Here is a 15,336-nt window from a genome sequence, read left to right as displayed (position 1 = left end):
CAAGTGCCACTCCTACTTGGCTGGAGGGCCACAGGTCTGTTGGTGATTGGAGAAGGTGTCATCCGTGAGACAGCTGACTGGCTGAAAGGAAGTTAAGTTCGTCCCACATCTGCCTAGAGGCCCCACCTTCTCTTGTCCTGACAGCGACGACACTGTATGGGGGCCGTAGGTTGACCCCAACTTGACCTGGTGCCTCGGATGGAACGTCCGAATGTATATGTATATGCATGCGTATGTGGGTGGGTTGGGCCATTCTTTCGTCTGTTTCCTTGTGCTACCCTGCTAATGCAGGAGACAGCGACTATGTATAATAAATATGATTAAAGATATATATATATATATATCTGTCTGTCATACTATTCGCCATTTCCCGCATTAGCGAGGTAGCGTTGAGAACAGAGGACTGGGCCCTTGAGGGAATATCCTCACCTGGGCCCCTTCTCTGTTCCCTCTTTTGGAAAATTAAAAAAAAAAGTGAGAGGGGAGGATTTCCAGCCCCCCGCTCCCTCCCCTTTTAGTCGCCTTCTACGACACGCAGGGAATACGTGGGAAGTATTCTTTCTCCCCTATCCCCAGGGATAATATATATATATATATATATATATATATATATATATATATATATATATATATATATATATATATATATATATATTTTAGGGAGAATGAAAGATGTTTTGGAAGGAGGTAAATAAAGTGCATCATATGGGAACATTGGTGAAGGGGGCAAATGGGAAGGTAATAACAAGAAAAGATGGAGTGAATATTTTGAAGGTTAGTTGAATGTGTTTGATGATAAAGTGACAGATTTAGGGTGTTTTGGTCGGGGTGGTTTGTGAAGTGAGAGGGTCAGGGAAACTGGTTTGGTAAACAGAGAAGAGGTAGTGAAAAGTGAAAGCACTGCGGAAGATGAAAGCCGGCAAGGTGGCGAGTTTGGATGGTATTGTAATGGAATTTATGAAAAAAAGGAGACTGTGTTTTTGATTGGTTGGTAAGGATATTCATTATATGTATGGATCATGGTGAAGTGCCTGAGGATTGGTGGAATGCATGCCAAGTTCCACTACAAAGGCAAAGAGGATAAAGGTGAGTGTTCAAATTACAGAGGCATAAGTTTGTTGAGTATTCCTGGGAAATTATATGGGAGGATATTGATTGAGAGGGTGAAGGCATGTACAGAGCATCAGATTGGGGAAGAGCAGTGTGGTTTCAGAAGTGGTAGAGGATGTGTTGATCAGGTGTTTGCTTTGAAGAATGTATGTGAGAAATTCTTAGAAAAACGGATAGATATGCTTGTAGCATTTATGGATCTAGAGAAGGCATATGATAGGGTTGATAGAGATGCATTGTGGAAGGCTTTAAGAGTATTTGGTGTGGGAGGTAAGTTGCTAGAAGCAGTGAAAAGTTTTTACCAAGGATGTAAGGAATGTGTATGTGTAGGAAGAGAGGAAAGTGATTGGTTCCCAGTGAATGTCGGTTAGCGGCAGGGGTGCATGATGTATCATCCCTATCATGTGCCTTCTCCAGATCCATAGATACAGATCCATCTGTTTTTCTAAGTATTTCTCACAAACATTTTTCAAAGCAAGCACCTGATCCACATGTCCTCTAACACTTCTGAAACCAAACTGCTCCTCTCCAGTCTGATGCTCTGTACATGCCTTCACCCTCTCAATCAATACCCTCCCATATGATTTCCCAGGAATACTCAACAAACTTATGCCTCTGTAATTTGAACACTCACCTTTATCCCCTTTGCCTTTGTACAATGGTGCTATGCATGCATTCAGCCAATCCTCAGGCATTTCGCCATGATCCATACATACATTGAATAGCCTTACCAACCAATCAACAACATAGTCACCCCTTTTTTTTGATAAATTCCACTGCAATACCATCCAAACCCACCGCCTTGCCAGCTTTCATCTTTCACAAAGCTTTCACTACCTCTTCTCTGTTTACCAAGCCATTCTCCCTGACCCTCCCACTTCACACACCACCCTGACCAAAACACCCTATATCTGCCACTCTGTCATCAAACACATTCAACAAACCTTCAAAATAATCGCTCCATCTCCTCATGTCATTACTACTTGTTATTACATCCCCATTTGCCCCCTTCACCAATATTCCCATTTGTTCTCTTGTCTTATGCACTTTATGTACCTTCTTCCAAAACATCTTTTTATTCTCCCTGAAGTTTAATTGTACTCTCTAACCCCAACTCTCATTTGCCCTCTTGTTCACCTTTTGCACCTTTCCTCTTTACCTCCTGCCTCTCTCATCTTTTTCACTAACAACCTTACTTCTTCATCTCACCACTCTACCCTTTCTAATCTGCCCACCTCCCACCTTTCTCATGCCACTTACATCACTTCTTCCCATTCCTCCCCCACTCCCTTCATGTCATTTGCTCTCACCTTTTGCCATTCTACCCTCAGTCTCTCCTGGTACTACCTCAGACAAGTCTCCTTTCCAAGCTTACTTACTCTCACCACTCTCTTCTCCCAAACATTCTCTCTTCTTTTTTTGGAAACCTCTACAAATCTTCACTTTTGCCTCCACAGGATAGTGATCAGACATCCCTCCAGCTGCCCTTCTCAGCACATTAACATCCACAAGTCTCTCTTTTACATGCCTGTCAATTAAAATGTAATGAAATAATGCCCTTTGGCCATCTCTCCCACTCACCTATGTTTATTTATTTATTTATTTTGCTTTGTCGCTGTCTCCCGTGTTTGCAAGGTAGCGCAAGGAAACAGACGAAAGAAATGGCCCAACCCACCCCCATACACATGTATATACATACACGTCCACACACGCAAATATACATACCTATACATCTCAATGTACACATATATATACACACACAGACACATACATATATACCCATGCACACAATTCAATTGTCTGCCTTTATTCATTGCCATCGCCACCTCGCCACACATGGAATACCATCCCCCTCCCCCCACATGTGTGCGAGGTAGCGCTAGGAAAAGACAACAAAGGCCCCATTCGTTCACACTCAGTCTCTAGATGTCATGCAATAATGCCCGAAACCACAGCTCCCTTTCCACATCCAGGCCCCACACAACTTTCCATGGTTTACCCCAGACGCTTCACATGCCCTGATTCAATCTACTGACAGCACGTCAACCCCAGTATACCACATCGATCCAATTCACTCTATTCCTTGCCCACCTTTCACCCTCCTGCATGTTCAGGCCCCGATCACTCAAAATCTTTTTCACTCCATCTTTCCACCTCCAATTTGGTCTCCCACTTCTCCTCGTTCCCTCCACCTCCGACACATATATCCTCTTGGTCAATCTTTCCTCACTCATTCTCTCCATGTGCCCAAACCATTTCAAAACACCCTCTTCTGCTCTCTCAACCATGCTCTTTTTATTTCCACACATCTCTCTTACCCTTACATTACTTACTCGATCAAACCACCTCACACCACACAGTGTCCTCAAACATCTCATTTCCAGCACATCCACCCTCTTGCACAACTCTATCCATAGCCCATGCCTCGCAACCATACAACATTGTTGGAACCACTATTCCTTCAGAGATACCCATTTTTGCTTTCCGAGATAATGTTCTCGACTTCCACACATTCTTCAAGGCTCCCAGGATTTTCGCCCCCTCCCCCACCCTATGATTCACTTCCGCTTCCATGGTTCCATCTGCTGCCAGATCCACTCCCAGATATCTAAAACACTTTACTTCCTCCAGTTTTTCTCCATTCAAACTTACCTCCCAATTGACTTGACCCTCAACCCTACTGTACCTAATAACCTTGCTCTTATTCACATTTACTCTTAACTTTCTTCTTTCACACACTTTACCAAACTCAGTCACCAGCTTCTGCAGTTTCTCACATGAATCAGCCACCAGCACTGTATCATCAGCGAACAACACCTGACTCACTTCCCAAGCTCTCTCATCCACAACAGACTTCATACTTGCCCCTCTTTCCAAAACTCTTACATTCACCTCCCTAACAACCCCATCCATAAACCTATGTATACCTATGTATATCTCTCTTTGCAAACCAGGTATTCCTGATCACCAGTTCTTTTTCAGCACACAGATCCACAAGCTCTTCACAGTTTTCATTTACATCACTGAACACTCCATGTGCACCAATTATATCCTCAACTGCCATATTACTCACCTTCATATTCAAATCACCCATCACTTTATCCTGGTCTTGTGCATCAAAACTGCTAATACACACACTCAGCTGCTCCTAAAATACTTGCCTCTCATGATCTTTCTTTTCATGACCAGTTGCATAGGTACCAGTAATCACCCATCTCTCTCCATCCACTTTCAGTTTTACCACATCAACCTTGAATTTACATTCTTACACTGTATCTCATATTTTCACAATCCCTGCTTCAGGAGTAGTGCTACTCCTTCCTTGCATCAAAACTGCTAATACACACACTCAGCTGCTCCTAAAATACTTGCCTCTCATGATCTTTCTTTTCATGACCAGTTGCATAGGTACCAGTAATCACCCATCTCTCTCCATCCACTTTCAGTTTTCCCACATCAAGCTAGAATTTACTTTCTTACACTGTATCTCATATTTTCACAATCCCTGCTTCAGGAGTAGTGCTACTCCTTCCTTGCTCTTGTCCTCTCACCAACCCCTGTCTTTAATCCCAAGACATTCCCAAACCACTCTTCCCCTTTACCTTTGAGCTTCGTTTTACTCAGAGCCAAAGCCTCCAGGTTCCTTTCCTCAAACATACATGTCTCCTTTCTTCTCATCTTTGGCCCATCCACACACATTTAGACCCCAATCTGACCCTTTGAGGAGGATGAGCACTCCCCACTTGACTTCTTTGGTTTTCCCTTTTAGAAATTTAAATACGAGGAGGGGTGGGGTTCCAGCCCCCCACTCCCATCCCTTTAGTTGCCTTCTACGACATGGGTGAATACGTGGAAAGTATTCTTTCTCCCCAATCCCCAGGGACAGGGGAGAAAGTCTCATAACTCTTCCCCTAACTGATAGGTACCCAATGAATACAAAGGAAATAATAAAAGAGATGAATATAATTGTAATAATTTCATATTATTACAGGTCATAAAGACTTCTAAACGATATTTCAGCTCCATATTAATACACAGCATGAAATTTATTCGTCACTCAAAAATTGTCGGGGTAGTTTGTTAACCTCAGAAAATATAATAAAGAAATGCAGGTAATGATAGTTCAGGATATTTTTCAATCCAAAAAGACATTCAGTTTTAGAAATATAACAGTAAAACGTGTCTATACTTCAAATAATCATGAAAACTATCTTGAAATTCTTTTGCACGCTGAACAATGAACAAAGCTTCATTTTGGAATGTAATTATTTAGGTACATAATTACGGGAAGATAAACTCCAAAAAACTTTCAGAGAAACTTTGTATTTATTTTTCAATCCAAAAAGACATTCAGTTTTAGAAATATAACAGTAAAACGTGTCTATACTTCAAATAATCATGAAAACTATCTTGAAATTCTTTTGCACACTGAACAATGAACAAAGCTTCATTTTGGAATGTAATTATTTAGGTACATAATTACGGGAAGATAAACTCCAAAAAACTTTCAGAGAAACTTTTTATTTACCTAATAAATACAAAGCAAATGAACAAAATTTCGTTTAGAAACGTGATAATTTAAGTACCTAATTACTGGGAATAATAAGTCTTAAAAAAATTTCAACATGAAAAATAGTCTTTACACTGAGATTTTAAAGCAAACGTATTTCCTTGAGAAAAGTGCCAAAAATTGCAATCATTTTCAAGTTTTTAAGACTTCTTATTTTTAAGACCAAATTTTTTTTTCTTTTTTTTTTCATATTGATATATTACTTCCATACTTGAAATAATCATGGAAAAAGTCTCATACTGCTTCCATTAGACAGCAGGTACCCATTAAATAGGAAACGATTTATCACAGAGTAATTTAAAACTGTAATTATTTAAACTGCAAAATGTAAATTGGCTTCCCTTCCTCAAGACAGTGAATCACATACCCCACAGTACCCAACCCTTGCTCATATTTAAGAGCCACACCTTCCACACCAATCCAGCCCTAACATTTGAAGCTCTTTTAACCCAGTTCTTCTCCGAAAGGATGCACAAAAACACTCATGAAACACTACTCAGAAATCAACCTCTGCTTTAAAGCAACCATACTCCTAAACAGAAAGTCATAAAAAACCTTCTCAGAATCCATCCAGAAACAACTGCTCACCTACTGTTCACTTCCTCTGACACATGCAGTGTGATTAAAATTTAAAAACTTCCCTTCAACACACCCTGACAATATATCAAACTTGCAATACTTAAAACAATGTGGTTTAATTGTAATCTAAACTCATGCAGATATCTTCAACAACTCTTGGCTTGATTATGGAATCTCCAGTATCTAGAGACTTGACAGCATAGCATCAATCCTAAGATTTTCCAAACCTTGTAACACCCTTTTCTCTCACCAGTTATATCATTTCTGTTTTCATTGTGCAAACTCTCTGAAAATCTGATCAATGGCAGAATCAAGCAAGGCATTCCTTTCTCACATATACAGCAGTTTCTTGACCACATTGCACACAGACCTTACACTACATGTCTTAGATGTCATAAATGCACTAGAACTCCCTTTCCATAGAGTATTATTAGCAGTGGACTTCAACAGAGCATATGACACTATTGACACACCCTCACACAAAAGATACCTGACAACACTCTCTACAAAATATAAGTATTGGTGGGCCAATTTCCAAGCCAGAGTCACTTGCAAAGGCTTCACCTCGAAAATCCTCAAGCTCTGCTATTGAAGAGCAGTTCTGTCTCCAACTCTCTTCGGTTTCATCCTACTTTACCTTCTGTAGACCCCAGTGTGAAGGTCCTCTCAAATGCAGGCAACATAATAATCACATTACAGCACCCTGCACAGTAGCATCAACAAACATGCAACCCTACATTACACAATGGAACAGTGGCTTACCCAGAACAGAATGTCTGCATATGTGTCCAGTCATTTTTAACACCAGACAGGGATGGACTCAATCTCTGCCCTCCTATCACTCAGCAAATTGCCAACTGTTCTAGATATTACATGACACGCATTAGCCATATATTTACCAGATCACAAATATCAACACAAAAGGAACAAACTGAGTGCCCTCAGAGCATTAACTGGTATGAGATTTGGACAAGAAAAAGAATCTGTATGTGTCCTGTTAAAACAGTTCATCTTCCTCACCCAAAACTTTGCCTCACCTACCTAGTTACTTGCTTTGTCTAAAGCAAATATGACTGAGTTATAAACCACACAGAATAGAGCACTCAGAGCTGTTCACTGGCTGCTTAGCAACCACAAGCACTCAACGCCTTTAAAATGAAAGAGCAGTTCTTTCAGTGCAATCCCCCTCATTGAGCATAGCATTCAGTTCTTTGCAACAGCCCTGGACCCTTCTCAATGAAACCACTCTATAACCAGTCACCCTCCCCAAAGTAGAAATATAAAGCTTACCCCTGCCTCACACTTCTATAACCTACACTCACACGTCCTCATACCCCACAAACACAACACTGACAAAACATATACACACCAAAAGGGGATTGACCAGCACTGAACAACTACGCTCCCAACTCATTCTTAAACACCACACCTCTTTTTTCATGTCACTTGATTTAGATTTTTACTGGTAGATAGTTGAGAGTTGCAAAATCACAAAAAAATCAAATGAAGAATTTAGTGTTGATTATTCATTGTGAAGTGTGGCATTTTAATTTCTCAACCTGTATCAAAGTGCTGGTACATGTTGAACAATATTTAGGAAGATTCTGTGTATGCTATCATGTTCTGAATGCAGGGAATTGCTTATATAATATATCATGCAAAGAGTATTTTGCATATATGATTAAAATATTTGTCATTTTTTAGGTTGTTCATGGATGTGTCTCAGTTCAGAGTTATAGTCTCATTGGTAACCCAGTTGATGAAGGGAATCAAAGTGGTATTTTCCATGCAACCAAACATCAGTTGCTCAAAGTTGGTGCAAATGATCCTGCCTGCCGACTGTGCCCAGGTGAGCAAAATGTACATGAAATATATTCTGTTGATGGACCAGCAGCATTTCTTGATATCTTGTCACCTCCATACGGAACAGATGAGCGTCTTGGTTTGGAGCGGGATTGCCATTACTATCAGGAGCTAGACAGCAGTTGGAATACTCCACAGATACCAGATAATCGTTTTGTATTGTTAGAGAACATACCTACTCCAGGTGATTTCTGGTGTGATCAGGCTGAATATCAGGGACCCATAGTCCACAGTGAGGATGGAGATGAACATGGCTCTTAAAAGGATTGTAGAGCGATGAGTGATAACTGATAATATATTCATATCAAGTTTTGTTTTCTCTGTTGACCAAAACTATTGTATATGCAATTAATCATGACTGGATTGTGATTTTTTATTACCATTCTCTGTCTAATTCTAGATGTTTTGATAGAGATTAGGGATATACCAAGATAACATTGCTGTTTCCTGTACATTTCTGAGAGTTTTGACAAGAAAGTGGATTTACCATGGTTTGTTTAGAAAATTTTGAGTAATGATGTTTTGTAATAGGCTTTTTATTGATGTAATTGATATTTTCTCAGGAATTGATATTACTTTGGGTTACAAAAGCTGGGAGTGGATAGACATGAGAGATATGATATGCAGATATACTTGTCATGGTCTCTACCCAGTTTGCTTACAAACTTCAGGACATGAATATGGGTTATAGATTAAACCAAACATTAAGCAGTTTGATTTAACATTGTTGCATGAAATTTGATAGGAGGAAGATATTTGGTAATAAGTCTTGTGCATGTAATTGCTCACTAGAAGTCTTGGTAATCCTGTTCAAGCTAGTCAGCTGTGCATTGTTTGTGTTGACTGATATGGTAATAGTACCCCAAGTGTATTGGCTACGTTAATGTTATTGATCGTGGATTGTTTTGTATTACTTTGAAAAGTAATCTTTTAAAAGTTTATTTCAACATGGTACCTGCTCCTGTCACAGTAATATATTATACAGATAATCTTTATATACACTGCAAATTTTTGAGTGATCTGATATTAAGTGTCTGAATCACAAGAAAAATAACAATCTGAAAAATCTGAAATGTCGTAATCTGGATGAAACAAACTGTATAGTAATAAGTATACTTTTGTCTTTCTGTGTTGTGCAATGTATGATTAAGTTTGCTATTTTTAATTCATGACTTTGAAGATTTCACAAAATCAGACCAGCTTACATGCCGTAATTAGTTATATTCTTGTTCGTAAATATTTTGCAGAATTTCATCTTTGATAGGTAAGAGTAGACCTTCCATGCTTTGTCATAACATACAGATTTGGCGTGGATGAAATATTTTTTTCTTAGAAATACAGGCTGTCTTATGTGCAGTGAAAATTAGTATTTTTTCTAAGCTGATACCATTTACACATTGAAAAATTAGTGAACAATTGCAGGGATATGCTAAAAGTAATTATTAGGAGCCTGTGGTATGAGAGACTAGATGAGCCTGTGGTACAAGAAACTAGATGAGCCCGGACCATTTCCAAAACTTTTCTATGAAACAATTTGTAGATTTGCTGCATGATAGTCCCTTGCATTTGGGGTTAGATTAGAATTTACAGTTTTCACAAGTCTTTCCCTAAGTGTTGTGTTGGAGGACTTGAGAGTGTTTGAGGTCAGTATCAGCAGTTGACAGTGGGTCAGATTTGGTATTAGCTCTCAGGGGTGAAAATGGATTAACCAGAATAGTTATGTAATATGATGTAATCCACAGTCTTTTAGCAGAGGAGATTAGTTTTCTTTGTGGCTTGAAAACCATCAAAAGAAAATTTGAAAGATCTCTCCTTTACACTTTGATAGATGTTTGAAGGCATCCCATACATTGCTTTGCTGCATTATCATCTAAAGCAATCTTTAGGAAGCACATTTTCATGTAAGTTTAAACTTTTTGTGGTTGTGTATGCATCCAGAACCATTAACTGTTCATATTATGTGTTAGTTTTGCTTAATTTTGCTTTCATTTGATTTTGAGTGTATTGTAGTTGTAATTCAAATTTGGATTTGTGTTACTTATGCATCAGGGCACATGATATGACTGGTTGTGAAAAGATTGATATTTGATGTAATGCCTCTCCACAGGTCAGGCTTTCCAGCAATTCATCGAATTGGATTTTTGAGCTGCATAAGAGGTCAGACTTCGCAAAATCTTTTGAAAATAGTATGTATGTCAAATTAATTTGATTTGACTTTGATTTCGAATATTCAGATGGATTGGAGACCTGGTTGTGTAATCATCTTACAGCATTACCCTTTATAGTCATATCTGACTCAGGACATAAGATTTGACTGTAGTTGTGTAAAGATGTCACAGGTTCAAACATGGTCAGATGAAGCAGCCCAACAAAGGTTAAGCTTTCTTTCTGTGCATGAAGCTGGATGGGATCTTCACATGAAGTCAGACTTGATGGTATTTGTTATGAATGGGTTGCTTATGTGATTGTCAAAGGGGTTGAAATGTAAGGGTCTAACTATTTTATTGAGTTATTTTTCTTGTGTCTCAGCTAAGTATATGAGTTCAGAAGTTTAAAAAACTAAATGATATTGATGAAGTGAACTGGTCCAGTGCACTTGTGCTATGAGAACCTGAATGTGATAAAAGTGCTGGAAAACTGTTGCTAGTTATGGTTTCCAGAGATAGTCTGCTTTTTCAGCTGGATATGGATGACTCAGCAGCAGTGGTAGAAGATGTAAATAGTATTGGCTTTTTGTTGATATCAGATTAAAACGACATGAAAAAAATTTCAGTTATTTATTCATGTCTTTATAATTGGTTTGTATCAAATGTAATAGTTCATCTTTTATTTTGTATATTATATATAAACTATACATGGTGGCTCTGAATTTCCTTACAAGATTGAATTTAGAGTAAGTTCTTTGATGAGCCTGCATAAGCGGAGATTTCATATTTTAGTCACAAAAATATTCTTTTTGGATAGAAATTTGATAATATGAATCTTAAAACTAAAAGCTCAGAATAGTGCTATTTTTCTGTCTCTCTCTTTTCCTTATTTATGGTATCATTTATGACTTAACTTTTTTAATTTCTTCTATCCATAAAGGAAGATGTGTTTGTCATAAAGAAGCAGAAGTTATTAGGGGAATGGTGTCATCCTCGAATGTGTTAATTATGCAGTTTCCATAAGTATTTCATGTTCTAGTACTGTATTTGATCATTAATGAATCACACATTTTTACTAACCTTAGATCGCAAAAGTAGGATGAGGCTTGCTGTAGAATACAGACTTATTTTAACTTGACACTAATTAGGATATGATCTTTGCTGATCCCCTACCTAACCCATATCTCTCACTAAATAGATACAGAAATATATGAATAAGCAACAATGTATTTCTTCAACATTGTGTCACATAACATTTTAGTTGTGGAGTGAGGAAGCTGAGAGATGGAGGGGATTAGGAAGGTGAAGTGGAGTGGAGTGGTAACATGCACTGGGTGTGTTGCCAAGCACTCCCCATGTAGCTTTGCTTAACTAACCTTTCATTTTTTCTAACCATGTGTCACCTTCGTTGCTGTTAACTTCGTGTTTATAGTAGCAAAATCTTTTATCTTGCCCGCATTGTTAATAGTGGTTCTAACCGTTGTTATACGCAATTTTTAAGTGTCATTGACATCAACCTGATGCTCACTAGCATCCAATCTCCTCAACACCAGTAATTTTACATCCAAGGAGAGGCTTTTCCTAAGCACTTTAGATGCAGTGAACTTGCAGTCACATTCACATTGAAAAATCAGTGTGTCATCAAAATTGTACTATTCTAACAGATGAAGAAAGACCCATCCACTCATATACACACATATATACATACATACATACATACAAGTACATATACATACACATATCAACATTTTTTTATTTTATTATTATACTTAGTCGCTGTCTCCCACATTAGCAAGATAGCACAAGGAAACAGACGAAAGAATGGCCCAACTCTCCCACATACACGTTTATACATAAACACCCACACACGCACATATACATAGTTATACATTTCAATGTATACATAAACATACATACACAGACATATACATATATACACATTTACATATTCATACTTGCTACCTTCATACATTACCATCGCCATCCCACCACACATGCATTGGCACCTCCCTTCCCCCGCAATGTAGCGCTAGGAAAAGACAACAAAGGCCACTTTTGTTCACACTCAGTCTCTAGCTGTCATATGTAATGCACTGAAACCATAGCTCCCTTTCCACATCCAGGCCCCACAAAACTTTCCACGGTTTACCCCAGACGCTTCACATGCCCTGGTCTAATCCAGTGACAGCACTTTGACCCTAGCATACCACATTATTCCAATTTCACCCTCCTGTATGTTCAGGCCCCGATCGCTCAAAATCTCTTTTACTCCATCCTTCCACCTCCAGTTTGGTCTCCCACTTCTCCTCACTCCCTCCACCTTTGACACATATATCCTCTTTGTCAGTCTTTCCTCATTCATTCTCTCCATGTGACCAAACCATTTCAGTACACCCTCTTTTGCTCTCTCAACCACACTCTTTTTATTACCACACATCTCTCTTACCCTTTCATTACTTACTCGATCAAACCACTTCACACCCCATATTGTCCTCATACATCTCATTTCCAGCACATCCACCCTCCTCCGCACAACCCTGTCTATAGCCCATGCCTCGCAACCATATAACATTGTTGGAACCACTATTCCTTCAAATATACCCATTTTTGCTCTCCAAGATAATGTTCTCCCCTTCCATACATTCTTCAACGCTCCCAGAATCTTCCCTCCCTCCCCCACCCTGTGACTCACTTCCGCTTCCATGGTTCCATCCTTTTTCTAAATCCACTTCCAGATATCTGAAACACTTCACTTCCTCCAGTTTTTCTCCATTCAAACTTAACTCCCAATTTACTTGTCCCTCAACCCTGCTGAACTTAATAACTTTGCTGTTATTCACATTTACTCTCAGCTATCTTCTTTCACACACTTTGCCGAACTCAGTCACCATCTTCTGCAGTTTCTCAATTGAATCAGCCACTAGCGCTGTATCATCAGCGAACAACTGATTCACTCCCAAGTCCTCTCATCCAGAACAAGCTGCATACTTGCCCCTCTCCCCAAAGCTCTTGCATTCACGTTCCTAACAACCCCATCCATGAACAAGTTAAACAACCATAGAGACATCACGCATCCCTGCTGCAAACCGGTATTCACTGGGAACCAGTCACTTTCCTCTCTACCTACTCATACACATGCCTTACATTCTTGATAAAAACTTTTCACTGCTTCTAGCAGCTTACCTCCCACACCATATACTCTTGATATCTTCCTCTGAGCTTCTCTATAAACTCTATCATATGCCTTCCCCAGATCCAAAAATGCTACATACAAGTCCATCTGTTTTTCAAAGTATTTCTCACATGCATTCTTCAAAGCAAACACCTGATCCACACATCTTTTACCAATTCTGAAACCACACTGCTTTTCCCCAATCTGATGCTCTCTACATGCCTTTACCCTCTCAGTCAATACCCTCCCACATAATTTCCCAGGAATACTCAAAAAACTTTACCACTGTAATTTGAACAGTCTTACCACTGTAATTTGAACACTCACCTTTATCCCCTTTTCCTTTGTACAATGGCACTATGCATGCATTCCGCCAATCCTCAGGCACTTTACCATGAACAACACATACACTGAATATCCTAACCATCCAGTCAACAACACAGTTGCCCCCTTTTTCAATGAATTCCACTGCAATACCATCCAAACCCACCATCTTGCTGGTTTTCATCTTTCGCAAAGCTTTCACTACCACTTCTCTGTTTACCAAACCATTCTCTCTGACCCTCTCACTTTGCACACCACCTCGACCAAAACACCCTATATCTGCCACTCTGTCATCAGACACATTCAACAAACCTTCAGAATAGTCACTCCATCTCCTTCTCACTTCACCATTACTTGTCATTACCTCCCCATTATCCCCCTTTACCGTTGTTCCCATTTGTTTTCTTGTCTTGTGCACTTTATTTACCTCCTTCCAAAACATTTTTTTTATCCTCCCTAAAATTTAATGATACTCTCTCACCCCAACTCTCATTTGCCCTCTTTTTCACCTCTTGCACCTTTCTTTTGACCTCCTGTCTCTTTCTTTTATACATCTCCCAGTCATTTGCACTACTTCCCAGCAAAAATCGTCCAAACGCCTCTACTACTTCATCCCACCACTCAATACCCTTTCTAATGTGCCCACTTCCCACCTTTCTCATTCACAAGCATCTTTTGTGCAAGCCATCACTGCTTCCCTGAACACAGCCCATTCCTCTCTCACTCCCCATACATCATTTACTCTCGCCTTTTTCCATTCTGCACTCAAACTCTCCTGGTACTTCCTCACACAAGTCTCCTTTCCAAACTCATTTACTTTCACCACTCTCTTCACCCCAACATTCTTCTTTTCTGAAAACCTCTACAAATCTTCACCTTCGCCTCCACAAAGTAATGAACAGACATCCCTCCAGTTGCCCCTCTCAGCACATTAACATCCAAAAGTCTGTCTTTCATGCGCCTATCAATTAACATGTAATCCAATAGCGCTTTCTGGTCATCTCTCCTACTTACATAATGTACATCTCTCTTTTCAAACCAGGTATTCCCAATCACCAGTCCTTTTTCAGCACACAAATCTACATGCTCTTCACCATTTCCATTTACAGTACTGAACACCCATGTACACCAATTATACCCTCAACTGCCACATTAGTCACCTTTGCATTCAAATCACCCATCACTATAACCTGGTCTCGAGCATCAAAACCACTAATACACTCACTCAGCTGCTCCCAAAATACATGCCTCTCATGATCTTTCTTCTCATGACCAGGTGCATAGGCACCAATAATCACCTATCTCTCTCCATCCACTTTCAGTTTTACCCATATCAATCTAGAGTTTACTTTCTTACACTCTATTACATACTCCCACAACTCCGGCTTCATTAGTACTACTCCTTCCTTTGCCCTTGGCCTCTCACCACCTCCTGATTTTACTCCCAAGATATTCCCAAACCACCCTTCCCCTTTACCCTTGAGCTTCATTTCACTCAGAACCGAAGCAACCAGGTTCCTTTCCTCAAACATAATACCTATCTTTCCTTTTTTCTCATCTTTGTTATATCC

General features: G+C 39.4%; 1 protein-coding gene across 3 annotated transcripts in view; it reads left to right on the top strand.

Annotated features, from left to right (window-relative positions):
• Positions 1 to 15,336, top strand: part of LOC139754581 (regucalcin-like) — a 549,227-nt gene that overhangs the window by 303,556 nt on the left and 230,335 nt on the right. For all 3 annotated transcript variants that reach the window (XM_071671975.1, XM_071671973.1, XM_071671974.1), the window contains one exon: positions 7,964 to 8,108. In XM_071671975.1, the coding sequence (XP_071528076.1) occupies positions 7,964 to 8,108 (145 nt within the window). The remainder of the gene's footprint in view (positions 1 to 7,963; positions 8,109 to 15,336) is intronic.

This window comes from Panulirus ornatus, chromosome 17 (genome assembly GCF_036320965.1).
Source record: "Panulirus ornatus isolate Po-2019 chromosome 17, ASM3632096v1, whole genome shotgun sequence".
Classification (NCBI taxonomy): Eukaryota; Metazoa; Arthropoda; class Malacostraca; order Decapoda; family Palinuridae; genus Panulirus; species Panulirus ornatus.
The sequence above is the reverse complement of the archived record's forward strand: the minus strand, read 5'-3'. Positions and strand labels throughout refer to the sequence as shown.